Source organism: Megascapheus bottae, chromosome 6, assembly GCF_031878675.1.
Source record: "Megascapheus bottae isolate mThoBot1 chromosome 6, mThoBot2.hap1, whole genome shotgun sequence".
Lineage (NCBI taxonomy): Eukaryota > Metazoa > Chordata > Mammalia > Rodentia > Geomyidae > Megascapheus > Megascapheus bottae.
The window spans coordinates 31,009,685-31,032,869 of NC_143514.1; the positions used below are offsets into that span (position 1 = coordinate 31,009,685).

The window sequence follows — 23,185 nt, forward strand, 5'->3', positions numbered from 1 at the left end:
CTGCAAAGATGCAGTTTGGAAGTGTGCAGGCACTTACTCACAGGTCCATTGAGAAATCACCCATGCCTTCTGCCAACAAACTACAGATTTCTTTCACACCAGGTTTCCATTTTAGTCACACTTGTATACAATCATGTGATACATGTACAACTTTCCAGGGCCAAGGTAGGTACTCAGTAAATGCTTTTCAAGTGACCACTGAGTCTTACTAGAGTGTAAATGGAATCACCCTTAATAGTAACATTGTGTGAAAACACATGGTATCTGATCATATAATGATATGCATGTTTTACAGGACTTATAAGTGAATGATGGTTCAGTTCTAGCCAGGCACTGGTGGCTCATGCCTGTAACCCTAGCTACTCAGGAGGCTGTGATCTGAGGATGGCAGTTCAAAGCTAGCTGGGCACAAAAGTCTAGAGACTTTTGTCTCCAATTAACCACCAAAAAAAACCCCAGAAGTAGCACTGTGGCTCAAGTGGTAGAGCAACAGCCTTTTGCTGAAAAGCTCAGGAACAATGCCCAAGTCCAGAATTCAAGCTCCACCAAAACAAACAAACAACATTGACTTGCTCTACTATGTGTGTGAGTATACATGTATTTCTGTCTAAATTAGCAGAACAGTAAATTGGTGTAATTTTTAGTGTGCGCTCCAAGGATTTTAATGTGCATTTTTAATTTTTCTCAGGCTACATTTAAATAATCAGATGATTTAAAATATTTAAAATTTTGAATCTGGCTTACTTCACTTAATATGATTTTTTCTGTCTTTCCATTTCCTTACAAATGGGGCAATGTCATTCTTTCTGACAGCAGCCCAGAATTCCATTGTGTACAAATACCACATCTTCTTGATCCATTCATCAACTGAGTGGCATCTGGGTTGGTTCCATATCTTTGCTATGGTAAATAGTGCTGCAATGAACATCATTGTGCTAGTGGATTTAGTATGCCCTTGTTTCTGGATGGTTGGGTAAATGCCAAGTAGTGGAATTGCTGGGTCATAGGGGAGCTCTATGTTTAGTCTTTTGAGGAACTGCCATACTGCTTTCCATAGTGGTTGAACCAGTTTGCACTCCCACCAACAGTGTAGTAGTGATCCCTCCTGGCCACATCCCCTCCAGGATCTGTTGTTATTACATTTCATGATCCTGGCCATTCTGACTGGAGTGAGGTTTATGCGTGTTTGGTTATTTGAAGTCAGAAAGGGAAGGGAGGAAAACAAGATGAGGGGCGAGGGTGGGGGGAGGGAAATGGGGACCAAGACATGAGAAAGGGTATCAATGTATGTGAAGTAATGCACCTTCTATCTGATGAATATAACGTAACCCTTCTATTAATTATAATAAAATATATGAGAAATAAAATAAAATCATTAAAAAATATTTAAAATTTTACCAAATTTACTTTCATTATTTTTCTTTTTTTTTTCGTCTGTACAGGAGGAACTCAAATCAATTATTAGAGTACTTTCAAACTAGGTTCTCTAACGATAAGAAATGAACCATTTGTAACTAAAACATTGTATTGCTCAATTTTTGTGCATACATAGATATTCAAAATCAATACAAAAATTAAGAGTAATAAGGACAAATAATTTAATCACAAATAAAATGAACATGCAGATGGAAAACTACATACTCTCCACCAAATAAAGTCCATCCAAGTAAAGTAACTTCTATTGAACATTTTTTTCAACAACTTTCTAAGCCTTAAGGAGAATTTTTAAGTATTTATATTGTTAATAATGAGCTAATCTTTATTTAATAGTGGTTTCTTATTTGCTTTACTTCCCAACATAAGTTCTAGTGGTGTAATTTATTTATAATTCATGCATCAGATGAAATTTCCAGCATAGAATTTGTGTTTTAATCTACTTTATCAAAATCAAATGATCTTTAATCACGCATGCACTTATATCTATCCCTCCAATAGCTTCCAAACAAAGTTTAATGTGAACTTCTCATAGCTTGTAAAATCTTAGAAAATCTAACACCAATCTTCCTCTGTATGTTCAAAACCTACCCACTTTTTCCTGGGCTCTCTTTATGTCTGTTAATAATATTGCTTTGTCTCTCATGACAAGAAACTCTCCCTACCTTTGTGGTTTGTCTAGGACTTCCCTCCATTAAAATACCAGGCTTCATGGCTGGCTTTTTTTCAATATACAGAGCTAAGTTGATCATCAAGCCATATGTGATCATCCAATCTAAAATACTCCCATCTAAATTCTCAGTCACAGAACTCTCATTCTTTGAAATCATCCTGTTAATTTGGGGGTTTTTCCCCTGTTTCTATCCTTTTCCAAATTGTCCTAACCCCCTGCTATAAATTCAGTCTCCAGGAAAAAAAAAAGATACTTCTTACCTGAAACACCATCTGACAAATGGAATATACCCAAAAAAGTACTGAGTAAGTGAATCACTATCTCTGAGAATATTGTATTTATGTGTTTTGATCATTTTCATTGTGCATTCTCACTAAGACCATATCTTTGGCTGTCTTCAAAAATCAAGGACTTTAGTACTCTCTAGATACAAGTTCACCTGGGTCTGATTGCAATCAGCAGTGTCCAGACAGCAAAACCATCAGATTTTGCAAGGCATTTGGGATAGTAAACAGAATGTTCAGTGGCAGCTGCACACAAAATTGAGACAAAAAATGCTTTGTTGAAATCATAGTTCTGAAACTGCTCCTTTTGGCCCCCTCCAGTTTTAATCAGAATCCGACTGGTCCTCTCAGAACACTCACAAGTCAGTGGCTGGTCTCCCCTGGATGGAACTTTAACCTTTCAATGATAAAGAAGTAAAGAAACTTCTCAAAAGAAATACAAAATGGTACAACATTTAATTTAATGGTACTCAGTGCCAGCTAATACATCTATTTTTTTTAATTTGTACGTTTTAAATTTATCACCATAAATTAGACCTAATTTAGATGGGAAGTAAAGAACAGTAGGAGACTTCAGGAATTGTTAATGCTCCAGAGGGAAAAGAGACATCAGAAGTAATTTGGGGGAAAAAATCTTCTTGAAGACAATCTTTTAAACAAATGCATTTGAAGGTAGCCCTTTGAATCAGGTCTCTTTCAACATAGTATCAAAATAGAAAATAATCCTCCTTTTGATTGTACTTATTGCTCTCTTCAAATCATAGCCAATTTAATATATTTGCTGTTTCCCTCATATCAGAATTTTGCCTTCCATCCAAAGACATTTCAGCTCTCCACTAGAATTTCAGATATAGTTCACGGCTCATGACACAAACTGTATATAATGTCTGATGTTAGTGGAATATAACCCTTAAGTAAACCTTCTAAACCTAGGCAGTTGTAACTGTTCTGCAAGGACATACCAGGGAAAAATGCCATAAGTATTCAATGGATTAACTTCTGTAGAGCACTATTCCCTCCCTGTCTAGTGTACAAGGCTCAATGTGAGAGATATGTATGTGGGTTTTTTGACTACTTTAAACTAATTACCTAGTAAGCCACAAAAACAGCACTTGTAAGAATGACCTTTGAATTTAAAGTGATCATCACATTTACAGTTTTATTATTATATTTCATAAAAATATATGTGCACTTTTTTTCAAAAAATCCTTACAGGACATTCATGTGCATTTAATTATCATAACCATAAGGATGTTGTTTAATTCCCTAATTTCATTTGTGATTAAAGGATGCTAAAGAATGAGCTGCATTTTCCTTGAACCTTTCCAAGTAGTGTACTAGGCACTGAAGGAAACAGAGTAAAAACATATGCCATTGGCTCTGTCACTAAGGAGATCCCTATTTACTAGACAGATGAGACACACAAAACAAACAGTATAAACACTGAATAAGTAGAATGAAGTATTATATTCTACCCAAAAAAAGAGGGAAATACAAACCTAGAATAATCAAAGTCGGGTTTTTTTTTAGAATACTAAAAGAAAAAAGGGAAGAAAGGGAGGAAGGGAGGAACAAAGAAGGAAGGAAGGAAGGAATTCTTCTAAGAAAACAGGCTAAGGGAAATGAACTCCAGGATATGGAAACAAGAGGTTTATCTTTGTGATTGTTGTTCTTAATGTACTATGTGAAGTTATGTCTTTTCTCTTTTTCCCCTCTATGATTTATCTCATGTGGTTTCTGTATCTGATTTTAGTACCTGATATATTATATGTACCTTTATTTGTTTATTTGAAATATGGAAGGGAAGGGGGAAAACAAGATGATTTGTAGGGGGTAATGGAAGGGAAGGGGGAAAACAAGATGATTTGTAGGGGGTAAGGGGAAGGAAAGTGAGAGAAAAACATGGGAAAGAGTATCAATGTTCAAGAAGTAATGTACCCACTACTTGACAGGTGTAACTGTAACCCCTCTATACATCAAAAAAATCAAAAGTTAAAAATTTTTGAAAAAAGAACACAGATTTGACATGTTACAATTAAAACAAGCCAATAAATACACGTTAATGATGGTATATCTTGTCTGACATCAAGATACAAGCCTAACAAAGGAGGAATCAGAGACAAGGTGTAGTAATACCTAAAACATGTGGCTCCTTCCTCTTCATAGCCATACATAAAGTAGTTTCCTAATGTGGAAATCCATTATCAGTCTATAACAATCTAAACAAGAACATTGGCACTTGTCAAGATAAACTTGTCAAGATAAACCTAAAGTGGTTAATTAGAAGAAAATTTTAGGGGCACAGGAGTTTGGCCTAGTGGTAGAGTGCTTGCCTAGCATGCACGAAAATGCAGGTTCAATTCCTTGATACCACATACATAAAAAAAAGCCGGCAGTGGTGCTGAGGTCCAGAGCTCAAACCCAGGACTGGCAAAAAAAAAAAAAGAAGAAAATTTTAAAACACACATAACAATTACTCCTAGGCAGATAACTATCTTCTCTACCACATAGCAAAATGACCTTGACATTCACATTCACAGCTCATCTTGCTATGAAGTTAGAGGCACACATGATAAGGCAGAGGTCTCTTCTAAATTACATGCACTTAAAACAATTTTCTAGTTAAATTTCTTGATAGGCAGCAGCAATTCTTTATATTGGTTTGAAATAAAAGCCTGTCTTAACTGGGTGTGATGGCTCATGCCTGGAATCCTAGCTACTCTGGAGGCTGAGATCTGAGTATCATGGCTTAAAACCAGTCCCGGCACAAAAAGGACCTGAGACTCTTATCTCCAATTAACCTCTAGGAAACGGGAAGTAGGGTTTGGCTAAAGGGTAGACTCACCAAAAAAAAAAAAGCCTGTCTTAGCCATCTTTGGACTTGCAACAAAAAAAGAATCACCAGATAACTTGTAACAGTTTCAAAACCTACCAGTGTTTATAAGGATGGGGTGTGTGTGTGTGTGTGTGTGTGTGTGTGTGTGTGTGTGTGTGTGCTAAAATTATTTAAGAAATAGTATTTCAGATACTATTTCTTATTCAGGGATAGTATATAGGAAAATGCGAATTTATTGGTCATAAAAATGTATTCTCTTAGATGTATATGAAGATAAACTATCAGAAATGAATTCTGTACTCACTACAATGAATACATGCATAATGCTTGCATCTATTATAATTTGGAACTAAACTTTATACAAGTAAATGATGAATAATTAGGCATGAAAATAGATCTTTTATTTTCTATGCGATTTTCATCTAATTTTTCTCAAAGGGTGCATTTCTGATTTAAGTAGACCCAGAGAATATTATAGGAAAATAATCTCAGAAGTTTCATCTTAATGCATAGATCATAAGCAATGGAAAAATTAAATGGTGGCAGATGCTGGAAGAGGTCAGTTAGAGGCTAGTAAGTACCACCACCACGGTCAACCTCAAACTACTGACACTGGGGAGAACTTAAGTTCCCATGCTTTTCTGTCTGTTCTCTTCCCATTTAACCTTAACTAGCAAACTTAAAACAGCTACCAGGATGCTGGCAGCAAATTATCATTTTTTAAAAAAAATGCTCTACATATTATTAACTTTTAAAATGTCAAAAATTTTAGAGACAATTAAAGAAATACTGAGATCATAAGAAAATAAAATCTCCACTGCTTCAGTATGAATAATTCTATAATCCATTAACCCAGCAATGAACATATCTAAGGTTATATTAAATGACTAAAACACCTCAACAGTACAAGTTGAAAGTCAAATCCAATGAAAAGAATTTCTTTTACCATTCACTTCAGTATCTTATATGACTAAAATTCTTAAAAATCATAATACTGTATTCAAGAACTAATGTACCCACTGCCTGAATGAATGTAACTATAACCCCTCTATACACATCACTATGATCATAAAAAATAAATCATACATACTAAATTAAATTTCCATTTTAAGACCAATTTTTATAATGTATTTATAATATTGGTAGGATCACAAGTTGGGTTGTTTGGGGGTTTCATTTGTTTGGTTGGGGTTTCCCTGAGGTTTGAAGTCAAGACCTTATACATTCCAGTAAGTGTTCTACTGCTTGTGCTACACTCACAATCCAGAAATATGTCTTAAATAAGTAAAAATGACAATGACCTCTTCAGTTAAGAAGTGATCAAACTTTACATTTTGCTTTCTTCATGCCCAATTCCTGTTATAAAGAGCCAAGATAGCAACTATATGTACCTGCCAACTTTGGTGAAAGGGAAGACAGAGTTGACGGAGAGTACAACAGGAACAGACACAGGAACTGGGAATACTTGAACCTCATAGCATGCACAGTGGAGTAGCGCTGGCACATTCGATGACTTACCCCTGAGTTGTCTTTGGTATAGGGAGGGAGTGACAGCTGCTACATGAGGATTCAGATGAATCCAGAGAGCAGAGTACCAGGTAACTGGGCTGTATAGCAAGAAGTGACAAAGCCATGAAGTTTCCAGTCACACACCAGAGGAAATTGATATTAACAAATTTCAGAATACAAGAAAGTACCTAATAGGAGCACTAAACTTCTTTAGATATCTATTGCAGAAATTTTTATAAAAAGAGCAAAATTATATGCAGAGAACAATTTTTTCATTATAAGCATTGCATGTAGGAAGAATAAGCAGGAAGAAATCCAAACAGGGAAAAAATATTTTTCTGAACTTAAAATAATATTAAGCCAGAGTAAAAGGGTGCAAGCAAATAGAGTAACAAATGTATTTCCCCATCAAAATATTTTAAGGCTAATCCTACAACCATCCATTTAGGAAGGAAAATATTGAGGTTTATGTTTACATTTCTTTATTGAACTAAATGAAGAAAATAAAGTGGGACAAAGTATTTAAGTAAAACAAATCTGATGCAGGAATTCAATAATCCGGAGATGGCCCTGAGTTCAACCCCTGTATCAAGAAGGAAGGAAGGAAGGAAAGAAGGAAGAAAGGAAGGAAGGAAGGAAGGAAGGAAGGAAGGAAGGAAGGAAGGAAGGAAGGCAGGAAGGAAGGAAAAAAGGAACGAAGGAAGAGAGCACAAGAAGGAAGAAGAAAAAGAAAATTAAATAGCCAACAAACTATTGAGCAAATGGAGCACATAGTCAACATAGAATTTCTTCATATTCTTCACATTATAAGCTTAAACATTAGAATTACAGGACAATGTACAACACAATCGGAGTGCAGTTCCAGAAATAATAAATTCAATTAAACATAACATCAAAGTCTATAGAAACCGCTCAGTTTGTAATGTGTTTATGAAACTCATCTTATTTAACCTTTAACAAATTTAATTGAAGTTAATTATGTCACAGGTATTATGCCCAACAAATACAATGACCAGCAGAACAGACACAGATCATTCTAACATGGAGCTTCTGAAAATATCAGAAATTATTTTATATGGAGAGACACGAAGGAAAAAAGACACTGGTGACTCAACAGTGAGATCAGAGTTCAAGGCCATCTGACCCTTCTCAACCCATAATGGAGTATAGGGACACAGTCTGCAATCTCAGTTTACATAAGAAGCTAAGATTGAGAAGATTATGGAAAAGACTGACCCCACAGAAGAAAAGTTGGGTGTAATGGTGTCCCATTGTAATCCCAACAGTAATGAACAATGATGAGATGCCTAAAATAGGCTGAAGTAATTGTGTCACAACTCAGTTATGCACCGTAGTTGGAAGTTCAACTCTATGATTAAATGAAATTCCCTGAAAAACAGGGCCAGAGGCATAGCCTAGCAGTATCAGGGCAGCCTAGTAAGCGAGAAACCCTGAGTTCAAATCCCCAGTATTTCCAAGAAAAAATTAAAGATTGGAATCTAAATCCAAGTATGGTATTCCATTCCAACATGGGAAAACAAAAACTTCTTTAGCAAATCATAGCTATAAATTCCAGGAAGGAAACCAAAGAGCAACTGAAAACAATGATTAACAACAAAAAGCAGACTAGTTCTGATGGAGAAACAACATGAAAGTACTTTACTCCACCCAACACTGCCAGCTTTCTTCATCCTTGGCTGTTGGACTCGTCTGTGCAGTTTCCCATCTCCCCATTCTATCTCTCAAGTCATTCCTGTGACTTTTGTTTTCTCTTCTTTTTTCTGCTCTATGCTCTGAGAATATATATATATATATATATATATATGAAAAGAAGAAAAGAAAACAAAGGATGCAAGTAGAAGTTGGAAAGATAATGCAAAGTTCATGAATACAATGAAGGAGCTACAAAATAAACTGAGAATTTATATTAAAAATATTTTCCAAGGTCCTTTACATTTGACTTTATTGCCTCTTGTGTGACAAAGTCAGCTGAAAGAATAGTTCAATATGTGAATTTATGTGTAAATTAATTTATGAGTAAATTAAAGCTTAAGTACATTTTTATGTTTATCATTCTGATGCTTAAAGTTCACTGTAAATTGTTTGTTCTGGTTTTAGTTCACATCTAAAATCTTAACCCACATTCTTAGAAAATCAATAGCTCTTTGTGATGCTTCATTTCACTACTTCTCTATTCTGAGTTACTTTGTTTAGCAATAGATAGTATAAATACTTAGTTTTAATATTTCTTATCCAAGGTAAGTTTCCTACTATTCATTTTATTACTTGAAAAAGGCCATCTGATTTTTTCCAAGTTTTTTAAAATATATTTTTATTGTAATTAATAGAAGGGTTACATTAAATTCACCAGATAGAAGGTGCATTACTTCACAAACATTGATATCCTTTACAAACCATTGCATTCTATTCTGTTTAAACCCTGGCCCAAAGACAAGAGTTTCTCTTATACTTACTGCCTCTAGGACTTATGTACATTACATCCAGTCTCTTTGGCTTGTACAATTCCTATGTACAATTCCTATGTAACTTTGTGTTACATTTCAAGTAGTTATTTTGCTACATGATACCCTTTAGGACATCTTTCCCTTTTATAAGTGGTCAAAAATAATCTCCTTTGCAAACATTCACAACAGAATAGATTAAGGTGACAACAGAATCTTCATGTTTCAGTTTCCAATATCTTTTCATTCTCCACACCACTGTTGATTAAAGTCATAAATATTAGGAACGGTTAAGTCATAATGATTATTATTTTTGCATGTAGCACATTGCCAGATATGAGAGGTGCTCAATAAGTATGCCAAATCAATTAACAAATAAGTACTTATGAATCTCCAAATTAGAAATGATAGCTCCTCTCTGTAACATCCATTATTCATTATTAAACAATTATAAAGTGTCTGATTATTTCTTTGACAAATGTATCATGTGGCAGCACTGCTGCTTAATAGTAATAGCCACAGTCACAGTAATAGCATAATAAGTAAAATTTATGGTTCCTAATATGTATCTGACACTTTCAAAATGTTTCACATAAATTGCCATATTTAATACTAACATCAACTCTACACAGAGTATCATTAATAAATTATTTTAAATATGAAAAATACAAGAACAGAGTGCCATGAGTCACGTGGCTTGCAAATGAAAGAAATACAACTTGAACTGAGACTATAGCATCTTTCTAAGAGCTAAAATCTTGCATTATTTACCTTTCCCTACATTATAAACTCCTTCAGAAATGAGCTGTATCTTTTACTCTCTTCCCACTCAGTCCCCAGCATAATGTCCAATGATCTCAACCAATTTTTGCTAATTTTAACTTGATTCCAATTATCTACAAATTAACACTTTATAAGTTCATAATGATTATATTTTAAAATTACCAGCACAAAATGAAAGGATTAACAGGGCATACCTTTTTCTACTGATGAGAAAATACAATTAAAATGGCCAGGAAAACTTTCTTAAGTTCTGTGCCTCATCCTTTTCCCCCACAGTCAAGTCCTTTTAGTGGGGAAGGTAACAGAAAACATCTGAGCTAAACACCAAGGATTATTTTTGATGGAGATGGTGGGCAAAAGCAATCATTTCTATTATTATTTTTTTTGCCAGTCCTGGGCCATGAACTCAGGGCCTGAGCACTGTCCTTGGACTTTCTCAAGGCTAGAGCTCTACCACTTGAGCCTCAGCACCACTTCTGCCTTTTTTTTTCTATGTATGTGGTACTGAGGAATTGAACCCGGGTCCTCGTGCATGCTAGGCAAGCACTCTACCACTAGGCCAAACTCCAAGCCCAAGCAATCATTTTTATAGTGTTTGTAAATTTTGTTGTGAATTTACTGTGGAGTAATCGTGTTATTATAGGATTTTAAGAGAGCCAAGTTTTCTAACGTGATAGTGTCTGTGATTAAGTACTATTACTATAATCAGCTCACAGATGTGCATCCTTATCTTAGAGTAACTCCAAAGTCATAGTTAAGTAGTAATGAGGCTGAGATTTGTCTTCCCAGCCTGTCTGAATGGCGAGGCTAATCTCAAGGGAATTGACTTGGGACACTGCACATAAAGCTAAAATAATCCCTTTACAATCATTTAATCTAATTGCCCCTGTCTCCTTCACCATCCCACCACAACCACAATCCATCTCCACATTCCACAGTCTGAATTTTATTTAGGGTTCCCACTGCTGAGGTGGAGTGAAGACAGCCACTCCACTGTCTGTGTAAACCGCAAGCTTATTCACTCCTCTATAGCATCACACCCAGGACAGAGAACAGAGTGACAAGTTTATACAATCTTTGAAAGGTACGTTTACTTTGGCCAAAAATCAAATGTCTCCTAAAGCATTCTCTGAATATAAATAAATGACCTTCCTTAACTAAGGTCCAATTCATGTGGCTCTAAAAGCATTCCAAACCAAACATAGGAATGTATTGAATATGCTTGCTATAAAAATGAGTGTAAGCAAATCAAAGGAAAACTGGCAACCCACAGAGATTTCAGACACACCATCATCTTGAATTGTTCCTCAAATGTGTTAGGGCTTCAGAAAAAAGCCCCAAACACATTGAATCAGATTTTTATTCCCAGGAGGGTATAAATTTATGCCACATGTTTCTGATTGTAATATATTTACACCAGCCAAATGCTGTTTTGTAAGTACTGTCTCCACATCTATGACATCTTTGGGCATATTTTATAAGTCTTTCTCATTAAAAACAGGAAGTCCTATTTTGACAAGAGCAAATGAGCTTAAAATAACAAACTATCCCTGACCACCATGCTCTTTTTAAGAAAAAGGTTTTGCTGTAATTTTTCAACTTAGCAGAGTCTATTGTAATGGATCAATCTTTTACACTATAGACTCTCATGGAGGGAAATGATATTCTTCTTGAAGGAGTTTGCTTATACAGGGTTCAATGCATATATTTTTCAAATCAAAGCCCAGTCATAAATGCTTTACCTGCAGATAAGTTATTAACAGAGTCTTAACCTCTTTTTCTAAAGCATGCTCTATGGGAAATTGGCCTTGAGACAGAGATCTGCACTCAGAATGCTTTCCATGGAAGAGAGTGAGGAGAGCAGGATTGGGCAGCAGCAGCAGAGCCACTTGTAGATGCAAGGAGAGCCTTCAGCAGGAAGTGCCCTTCTGAAATGTCCCATGTGATGCAAGAAACACGTACTTTGCATCCTCCCATCCACCTGTCATACACATGGAATGTCTAGAGGGCACAAGCAAGACAGCTACCCTTAGCTGAGGAAAATTTCACCAAGAAAAACTGACCCAAAGGTCTCTGGGGTGCTACCAAGCCCACTAGAAAGGTGGGTTGGGCTTCTCAGAATTCACATTTACAAATACAAAAGGAAGTTAATCTTTCATTTCATTCATAATACCATTTGAGACTGATATGTAGGCACAGATACATAGGTGCCTGGATATAGCCAACTAGTCATTCAATCCACTGGTGAAGTCACAATATTAGCAAACCCACCTTTCAAGAAAATTTCTACATGTGACATCAAGAATTTTTTTCTGACAATGAATATGCAGCATCTGCAAATTCTTACTTCATGCTCTCCTTTTATCATCTCACATATTCCCCTCAAAAATAAAATAACCAATAAAATGTAGTAAATAAATACAGTATGAAAAAAATATGTACCCAGGGGGGAAAATGGTAGGGCTAAGATTATGGGAAAAATTAATCTAAATTTCTATTGCCCAATATTTTCCTTTGCCTCAGTATTTCCTATCTAGCACTTGGTTTATTATTCAATACATATTGACTAATGGCCCACTATCCTTAGAAACTGAAATACAAACAACATTAAACTTCACCACTGAGGACTATTGAGAATAACAAAGGAAATGACACAGAATCAAATTATGCTAAGATCATAGAAATAAATATCAAACATAGTTTATCTATGGAATTAATTACATGAATTCTAGTCCAGAGTCCAGCTTCAAAATCCCAGGATTCTCCATGAGTCTACTTGGAAGCCTTTTGAATGGAGACTTTCTCCTATTCAGACCTCTCTAATACCAACAAAAAGATCACAATTATTAAAAAAATATGTATATATTGCCTCTTCATAGGGGTTTATTGAGAAATAAAGATCATGTTGAGAAAGAAGATGCTCTAAACCTACCAAACAGGCCCTGATTCAGAATGAATCCAAAGAAGAGACTAGCTCTGTCATGGAATGATCTTTCCTTTACATGAGATTTAGCCAGCAACTGCTATGACACAGAGCATGTGTCCAGCATTGTTCTAGAAATTGGGAATGGAACAATCCACAAAGATTCCTCCTGTAAAAGCTTTCATGCAAGGTGAAAAACCAAACAGTAACCAGATAAGCCCAAAACATATACTCAATACATAAGTATATTGCCTTTAAAATTAGCAGCAATTCAACAAGGGAACCAAAAGATGTTTTTTTTTTCCAAAATCTGAACTAAAACTAGAAGGACCCTTTATTTTCATTTTAATAGAAGCTATCTTATTTGTTGTAAACAGACCTCATGGTTAAATTATTTTTTTAATTTAGAGAAATTTTATCTATTGCATGCATATGTACATATAATATATAAATGTATATTTCCTATATTCACTTAAGTACATATATACATATTACTTATGTATAGACAATACTATACACAAATACTCATGTAATATAAATGAACATGTATATGCAATTTTTGTATTTTCTTCTCATTTAAAACATGCCAGTGAACATCTACTCAATGTCCGTTATCGTTAAGGATGGAGAATACACGTACACAGGTCCCTACTAAATTATTTTTAAATGTGGTGATAAGAGAATGATCTTTACTTAATACCCAATACATTCTTTTTTTGCCAGTTGTGAGGCTTGAACTCAGGGCCTGAGCACTGTCCTTGGACAGGCTAGAGCTGTGCCACTTGACCCACAGTACCACTTCCAGCTTTTTCTATGTATGTGGTACTGACAAATTGAACCCAGGTCTTTGTGCATGCTAGACAAGCACTCTACCACTCGGCCAAACTCCTGGCCCCTAATAATCAACGCATTCTAAAATGTTCTGTTTCTCATTAGTCACCAATAGTTCTTTAAGACTTGGTTATTATCATTCAATACCTTTAGCAACTTCTGTCAAAGTTCAGTTCACCCATTTTTCAATCAGTATCTGATAATCATCCAGCGACAAGTGATATTTAACTACCCTGACTAAAAACATTAACATACAACCTTAGAAAAAAATCAAATAGAACACACTTTTAGTAAATCAAACTTCATAAGAAATTATTTCACTCCTCATTTGCTTTATATTTTCTAAATTAAAGATGATCCCGTAATCCTACAGCAATGGTAAAATGAGCATATAACCATCTAAAGGATGGCTAAAGTGAATAGTTCATGACCTAGAAAACATATTAAAATGATCATTCAGTTTAAGTATTTGCCCCTTATTTACAAAACTCAGAATCTATGTTCTGGTCAATCATTCTAACCTTTTCACATTCATATAACTTAAGTTACAGTCAATCAGTCAACAAGTATTTATTGCTTTATCAACTGGTAAAATACAGAGGCTGAGATGTGAGAGTCATGGTTTGAAGTCAGCCCAGGCAAGAAAATCTGTAAGGCTCTCATTTTCAACTAACCATCAAAAAGCTGGAAGTACAGATGTGGCTCAAATGTTAGGGTGCTAGCTTTGAGTAAAAACAGCCCAGGGTCAGCATTCAGTCCTCGGGTTTAAGCCCCAGGATCAGCAACATACACACACACACACACACACACACACACACACACACACACACACACACACACACACAAGGGGTGGCACTAGGAACAGTAATTATAAACTCATTTTTCTATAAAATTGTTCAAAAAAGTTAAAGTCTACTAGAGAGAGAATGAAAATGAAAATGATAATTTTACCTATGTGCTAAAGCTCTGCATGAAAAAATAAAGTGTATAGATTCAAGTAGACTTAAAGTAGATTTAAAAATTATTTTACTATTGATGAATTTTGACACACATGTTCCTCCAGCATAAATAGCAGCATCTGCACTTTAGTCACCCCTCCTTCCAGGCACACACCTCTACCTTCAGTTTAGTTTGAAGCTAGGAAACGACAGCAGGTCGAACTGTGTGTGAATGTTTATGCAAATGACAAATCCTGCCTTCTCATTTCCCACTCATACAGAAAAGGCACAAGGTAGAAGCTTCACCATTACAGAAAATTTACAGAAAGTCTACAGAAAATCAAAAGTTTTGTTTCAGTTAATACTTTAAAAAGTGAATAAAACATACAAGTCAGATGGGGTACAGTCACTTGGGAGACAGACACAGGCAGATCAGGCATTCAAGATCAGCCTTAAATACAAGGTGGACCAGAAAATCAGGACTCAGGAAAAAATCTCTGTGACTCTCCTAACAATGAGTTATTAAAAGGAAAAGGTCTCAACTGAGGGGTTAGGAGTGAATGCTGTTATAGTGTTCTCAAACCTGGATGCTTCTACTAGGATTACGTTGATACCTGTGTGGTGACCTTAACTGAATCACTATATAAACACTGTGTCCAGCCACAACAGCGATAAATCTTTTGGCCAGAAATAACTATAAAGACACATCTCTCCACTTAAAGAAATTTGAAGTACAAAGAATGCTTGAAAAAACTCAAAGCATCAATCCACATCCATTTTCACATTTCCAAGCATTTCGAAAGTATCAGTTGTCATGATTAAAGATGAAATTAGACCTCAGAAGACATCTCATGAAAAGTAAACATTCCACTAGATGATGTGTTGGAAACATGAATCAACTTGTACTATCGATTTTCACAATGAAGGAAACCAAAAATGCAGGAAAGGAAATCAGAGAAAAACATGAATTTTAAATACACATGGCAAAAGTATGAAATGTTGCTTCTTCCATAGCCTTATATTATGACTCAATCATCACTCCTATATCTTCAAACTTGAAGGCTAAAAGTAAAGTGTTTTTTTCCCAAGAGACCTCAGAACAAATACACAGAACACAATTCTGTGAAAAAAAAAAGATTGCTTTTCTCTTGTTAACTGCACTATCTCATAGCTTTAAGATTCTCAGGCTCATTTCTCTGAAGTTTTTCACTTTCCCTTCACTAACTCCAATAACTACACATTATTCCAAATGTTCATTAAAACAGATCTCTGTTGTGCAGTTAAACAACTATGCCACCAGCACAAACTGTACCCTCATTTAATTCACCTAAACTGAGGGGATCTTTGAAGGTTACCAGTAATTAATAAGTTCAGTTTCTTTTGAATAGAACCTTCAGTCTGACCAACTCAGAAACAACATGGGGGGAAAAAAAAGTTAAAACTTAAATCAAAATTGTAAGGCAATCAAACAAGTAGAAATAAAGAAATACTAGCAAATAAATCCCTTTATAAAACAAAATATAATAAACTGTACCTCAGGCTACTGGGCAATAGCAGTCCTCACTAAACTTATTAAGTGTGTCAAAATCATCTGATGGTGTAATAATACAGAATTGGCAGCAGTTCTTGGACAACAGGGCTCTTTGGGATCTGGGAAAGCTGTGTTTCTAACCAGTTCTGTCATGCTTCACCTTAGCCTTGAACATGACCTTTGTCTTGACTTAACCTTTGCTTTATCTCACCTCCTCATTGGCCTCCTTCCCTTCCACCTTGTGTAACCTGCCCTCTTAATTATCTCTGGATGCCAGCCTGCTTCTCCACTGCTATTATAATACAAGAGGGGATGAACAGTCTTCGCTGATATTTTTTCTTCTTCATGGCTTGGTAAAATAGTGGGAGAAAATAAGGTCATATCTCTCCTGAAGTTCTTGATCTTCCATCTGGAAGGTAAAGTGAATGATGTGTATTTGCTGCTAATTCTTTATTTGTAGCCTCTATCACTGAATTAAAATTCCAAGCTATCACATTTGCTGGCTGCAGACTAAATCTTTTTTAAAGGGATGAAAGCAAAAGAGAAGAATCTTGGCCCTCCTGCCAGTCGTTCTTACCCTGTGTCATCAGCATTGTTTGGGGTCAATAAACTAATGAGGATATCTTCACTTCAATTACCCATCTAGTTTGCCTAAACTCTCTAGTTACCTCACCTTCTCCCTATACTTTAAAGTTGAGTCCTAGTCATTCTGAAGAATCCAGAAGTCACTATTCCTTATTATTATTATTATTATTATTATTATTAATGCCTGTATCATTTTGTATAAGGACTTCCTAGATTGTGATCCAATTTATCATAGCTAGTCCTTTTGCACATTTTAGAAATTAATCGTATCTAGCATAGCAAAATATATATGTTAAAGCTATATTTCATACAAACAGGCAACTCTGTGGTTAGGGATTTTCAGCAACACATTCTTTCAATTCAAGGCCTGTGGCTGAGCGGGTTGGGGGGATGTGAAACATAACCACATAGGTCATTGACAGCTTAATTCTAAGCCAGAACTGAACTACTGAACTGAATGCTGAAATATTTTATATAAGAGCAAGTGCAAGATTTTTACAAATTGAAATTCCGGACCAACAACTTTGATCACAACAATAAAGTTTAACGTGAATGGAAATAAACACAGGAAAACAGAAACTGTCAAAATCTTCAGGTTCTTACCAGAAATGGACTCCAGCAAATGCAGGAGACACACATTATGGCCAGGAGCTGGATAACCATTTCAAAATGATGAGACCTTCCTTGTCTATGCTGCTGACTTTTAAATTTAACTCTTAACAGTGTAATTCCTGTGATGGCATTGCACAAGAATGAAACACCAAGTGCCAAAAGGCCCAGAAAAGAAAAAAGTAGGAGATAGAATCTGTCTTCCCAGTCTTCAATGTGTTCTGTTTTATAGAAACACCAAGTCCTCGATGCTTGAATTTTATAGTCTCGATGCCCAACAATTGGCAACAGAGCCACCAGCACGGCAAACAAACACACCGCACTCAGCATCATCTTCACATGTTTGGATGTAATTTTTGTTGAATGAAAAATAGGTTTGGTGACTCCAATACACCGTTCAATGGCCATCACACTGCCTAGAAAGAGCGGGCACAAACCAGAGAATACCATACACATACCAAAAATACTGCAAAGGATATTCGACTGGTTGAATCGAATCCAGTCTTTATCGGATGAATATACAAAGACGGCTATAGCTCCATTGATGAGATGACCAAAGAAGTCTACGATTACCAAGCCACTAGCCAAAAGCAGAAATGACGCTTTAGACTTCTGTCTAAATCTCTGATAGGCCTTCATGAGAATGGCAATGGCAAGGCTATTGGATAAAATCCCCACTGTCATGAAGATGATTGAAAAAAATACTGAAAGTCGGTTTTCTGTCTGGCAGGTTGTGTTTGAAAGGAGCACAGCTGCAGGAGACTCTGGCTGTTTGGACTCGTTCATGGACATTGTTGTGGAGATAGGTGCTGTCCCCTCAGCTCATCTCTCTGTCACAACTAGACAGGCTCCAAGTTTTCAGGCATCTGTAGCATCAAGAGAGAGGAATTATAAGCACCAAATTGTTGGTTATGTGACTTGGAAAGCAAAGTGCCAGCACACCTTGCGATGAGCTGGGATTGGCCTATCATAAGCAAGGTTGCATCACACTCAGAGCAGAACCCATGAGCCTTGGGTTCTATTCCATTTGAAGGGGGTGGGGGTGGTCGCCACACTGAGACTTCAGCTGGTTAACTAACCTCCCAAATGTCCCCTTGACACTTGAGAGACATCTGAGAACTTTTAACGATTACAAAATCACTAGCAAGATTCCAAGATTCCACTCAAAGCCAATAAAATTTTTTAAAGAATACTATCTAAATGACTAATTGAGCTTTAAAAAAATATTTTTCTTTTCATGATGTCCTCAAGTTGCAGATTTTCCCTGAGGTACAACACCTTTGGGTCAGCAGACCTGAGTCTTCTCTAGACAAGCTCAGTGATGTTCAATAAACTTTCTCAACATCTTTCTACAACACAAATCACAGGACCGCACACCACACATACTTTGACCCAGGCAAGCATAGTGGAGAATGTCTGAGAGGGTTTTCTGGTCCAGATTCCACCTGCGCAGAAATCCTTTTAAGTAGTACTGGGTTTCTGTCCTTGGTTTGAGTTTATCTGCAAGGTGCTGTTAAACTAAAGTTTTAGAGTAACCAAATCCAAAGCGCTGTATTAATTGTTGTCCTTTCCCTAGGGGACTAAGGTCTGACTCAAAGACACTAGATACAAAGAACCACAGCCACCTCGCCAGAAAGTAATTGGGCTGGCATTGCCCAAGCAGCTTTCCGGGAGGCTGGGAACCCCAGAGTCTGCCTTGCTTTCCTAGGACCAATGGAGCCGCTTGGCTGCCCCCAGGGCGGCCTCCTCCTCCAGATCTTACTCACACAGTTCGACTTTCGCCTGGCACAATCTCTAAACCCCTAGCCCCTGCTTACAACATCCTCCCTGAGCCTAACTGGATGAAACTTTCCTGCAATTGCTCAAATGTCAGGGGGCTGTTTGCAAAGGCCCGAACCCACCCAACTAAGGGACTCTGTCACCCACTGCGAAACTTGCCTATGGAGAAGATGACTCCCCTTTTTTTCTTTTTCCTTTCTCTGAGACCTGTTTTCTTTACCCGGTCCTTATCCACCCGGCTCACAATCAGCAGCTCTTCTCTCTCACAGATTCCCACAGCATAGCGCAAATCTGATCCAAAGTTGTCGCCAAAGCACAACCTAAAATGCCTTCTGGCTCGGCCGTGGCAGCCTTCTACAGGAGTCTCCGCGCAACGAGGAAGATAAACCTGAGTCAGGTGGAGTATCCAGAGGCTCATGGCGTGGAAATCCATCTCTGGTACAGATGGTTACCTTGATATTCCTGGCAGCCCGCTGACTGTCAGCGGAGCAGCAGAGCACGCTGCTTGGTGATCCATGGCGCGCCCTGTCCCGCGCAGGTTCGGCGAGCACAGAGCGGCGCGCGGGTTTGGGCTGCGCTGGCGTCCGGGGCTGGTGTCCTCTGCGCTCAGGGGCCCTCGTGCTGAGATTGTGCTCCGCCTCCGCCGCTGCTCCTGGCCACGCAGCGCGCACAGTTGGAGAGCAACGGAGGGCTCCGGACCGCCGCACCGCCTCCACGCTCTCCTCTCCGCCCCCTTTTCCACCCAGAGGGAGACACCAGAGCGCCCCAAACAGAGGCTAAATTGCCTCTTTCAGCCACCAGACCAGCTACTCACAAAATACACTGTGAAGGGAAAGAGGCCATGGCTCAGCGTTTGAGTGAGGAATCCCACCATGAGAATTCTGAGCGCCAGGAATCTGAGCGCTCAAGAAAAGAGAAAGTCCAGGGACTCGCTGAGGAGGGAGTTGTCAGTATGGCAGACCCAACAGGACAGAAGAGTCAGGGAGAAGGATGCTAGGCCTTTGAAGGAGAGCTCTGTTATCCCGAGGGGATGTAGACAGGTATCCTAGACAGGTGTCCTGGCTGGAAACCCTCAGCCTGAGGGCTCATTGTTGCACAAAGAATTCAAAAGCTTAGCGGTACACAAACCTTCAGGGATCACAAAGTTCAACTGGAGAGGAAATTTCTGGTGATATGTACACGTAATGACATTTGCATTTAATAAATTTGATAGAGATCAGTTTATGATTAAAAAATCTTTTTTCCGTTAAGAATTATGGCTTTAACTATCTTATACTACAATTTTATAATTTTGATTTATTCTGTGATTTGAGCCACCGGTCTCTTTTTTTTTTTCTTTTCTGCTCCTAGCATGTGAATACCAACCTAATAACTATAACTGTTTTTTTTAACCAAATATTTATGTGAATCTGTTACTGATTTTCACTCCTATTTTAGTGAAATGTTCCTAGGTGAAGAAAACAATGTCACATGGAAATAAACTGAATTTATCCATTTTAGAAGCTAAAGGCACCCCTAAATTCCTGGAAATGAATAAGGACCATAAGATGTAGAAGTAAGATAAAATAACTTAACCATTAACCATAGAAAAGAATGATTGCTCAGTTCACCGCTGCAGCAGATATTGAGAGCATTTAAATTGTGAATACTTGTAAAACTATTACTTACTTGTGTGTGGTCAGAGACTTGAGTGCTTTGGTTAATGAAATGTTTTGATTAGTACAGAAACATTATACATGGATGACAAGTACCAAAAAGCAACTATAAAATAAGCTACACAGAAAATGCAACACTGAGCACTGCTCTGTCCTTTAATGAATTCATCACATTTTGTTTAATTTGTTGGTTTACTTATATCTGTTTGGCAAGGGGGGTGGGGATAATGGGGTTTGCTCTTGGCCTAGGAGCTGTCCCTGAGCTCTTCAGCTCAAGGCTAGCTCCCTGACCTTGAGCCAAGCCCCATTTCCCATTTTCTAGAGGTTAACTGCAGATGTGAGTCTCAGGTTCTTTTGTGCCTAGGCTGGCTTTGAACCTTGATCCTCAGATCTTAGCCTCCTGTGTAACTAGGATTACAGGTATGAGCCACTGCAGCCGGCTGATGGTTTACTTATGTGTTTCCCTGAAATAAATTCCTGTGTAGGTACTATTTATCCTTTCATCTCTCCATCTTCACCTGGGATAACTGCTAGCCACTCATCAATCATTTGGATTAAGAAATGGCTATACCACAATAGTTCTACAACTTTAAAACTCTCAAGCTTTCCCTGGAACATCTTAATAACACCATCTGCTGTAGGTATTGGGTTAAGAAAGTAAGGAAATTCTCACTCATTGTGTCAACTCATAGCACTCATAACAATAGATTTTAAACAACATTAATTTCCTTTTCAAAGCACTACATAGCCTTATTTTTGCAAACTTCCTTTATATGTATTGTCAGAATGCCTAAAACATCTTCATGCCTTTTCCTCAAGATAAAAAAAAATACATTGTTATTGGTAAAAGGCCTAACAAGTTTTTCCAAAGTTACATGTGCATTATAGCTGATCATATGTAATGCAGATCTAATCCCTTATTGTTTCAAAAGATAGCCCTTAAAATGGATAAATCAAAAGCAAAATGTTGAATCAGTATCTATCACAATATGGAGCTTTTGCAACTCAGTTGGACATTGGGTGCCTGTGGTCATGCCTATAAATCCTCACAACTAAAAAGGATGAGATCTGAGGATCATGGTTTGACGCCAGCTTGGGTGGGAAAATCTGTGAGACTCTTGTCTCTTATTAGCTACCAGAGAACTGGAAGTGGAGGTGTGAGTCAAAATGATAAAGCAGTAGTCCTGAGCAAAAAGAGCTCAGGGAGAGTGTCCAGGTTGACTCCAAGCCCCACAAGTATGAAGCCCACCACCATCATCAACAACAAAGATCTCAATGGATTTAATGTTCATAGTAAGTCTAGGAAGTAGATTCTATTATTTTCGATGAAATGAGAAAAACAAAACACAAATAATTTTGGTATTGGGTACTGAGTGCAAGAACTTGAGTATGAATTTGGTTAACCTGCTTTGCATGGAAGCGATAGAGTGGAGACAAATAGGAATGGATAAATTAGGAGGGCATTATCACTATAATCCAGATAAGGATGGTACCCACTTAAACTGCACATTTATTCCAGAAATGGAATAGCACAATTAGAGTACCAAGTATAATTTCTACTACAGAATAGATAGTTAGCAGGTGATTGTTTTTTACCTTTATATAATGGAAATTTGACATGTGAGAAGTATGTGCTTCAAAGCACCAAGCTAGTGCTTAGTGCAGAGCTTGCAAGTTTGTTATGTTGCTACAATGACTTATTGCAAAGGAGGGAATGAAACAATACAAGTTAATGGTCTCATAGTCTGGAGGCTGGAAGTCTGAAAGTGAAAGTGTTGGCAGATTGGTTCCTTCAGAGGCATGTAGAGGAGAGTTCTGTTGAGTCATGCCTTGTTTGGAGATGGCCATATTTATATTCACATCTCCATGAATTCATGCTGTCTCAACATTGCTTTGGTAAGGGTATCAGTCATATTGGATTATGATCCACCTAATGGCCTTGTTTTAGCCTTGTTATTTCTATAAAGATCATACCTTCAAATAAGGTTGCCATTTGAGGTACTGAACATAAGAAGTTAGACATACAACATTTGGAGGACTGGGGATGTAGCTTTATGGCAGAGTTCTTGCCTTACATGCATGAAGCCCTAGGTTCAATTTCTCAATATCACATAAACAAAAAAGGCTGGAAGTGATGATGTGGCTCAAGTTGTAAAGTGGTAGCCTTGAGCAGAAGAAGCTCAGTGCCCAGGCCCTGAGTTCATGCCCCAGGAATGGCAAAAATAAAATCTGAAGGATAAAATTCAATCCACTATACATAGAAGGATAATTTAATAATGGCACTACAAAAATTAGTTGTGTGGAGAAAAATAAGTCTGGATTCTTGTTTTATCATATTAAAATAACTATCAGA

At 37.2% G+C, this 23,185-nt stretch overlaps 1 protein-coding gene across 2 annotated transcripts in view; it reads right to left on the bottom strand.

Annotated features, from left to right (window-relative positions):
• The window catches only part of Ptgfr (prostaglandin F receptor), a 40,198-nt gene extending 20,416 nt beyond the window's left edge, over window positions 1-19,782 (bottom strand). Inside the window, exons 1-2 of one of the 2 annotated variants that reach the window (XM_090334549.1) lie at window positions 19,630-19,782; window positions 17,393-18,264 (exon numbers count right to left, since the gene is read on the bottom strand). In XM_090334549.1, the coding sequence (XP_090190675.1) occupies window positions 17,393-18,190 (798 nt within the window). In that variant the 5' untranslated portion in view covers window positions 18,191-18,264; window positions 19,630-19,782. Of the gene's footprint in view, window positions 1-17,392; window positions 18,265-19,336; window positions 19,551-19,629 lie in introns of those variants that run through there. The other variant, XM_090334548.1, reaches the window with a different exon arrangement.
• Window positions 19,783-23,185: the final 3,403 nt, after the last annotated feature.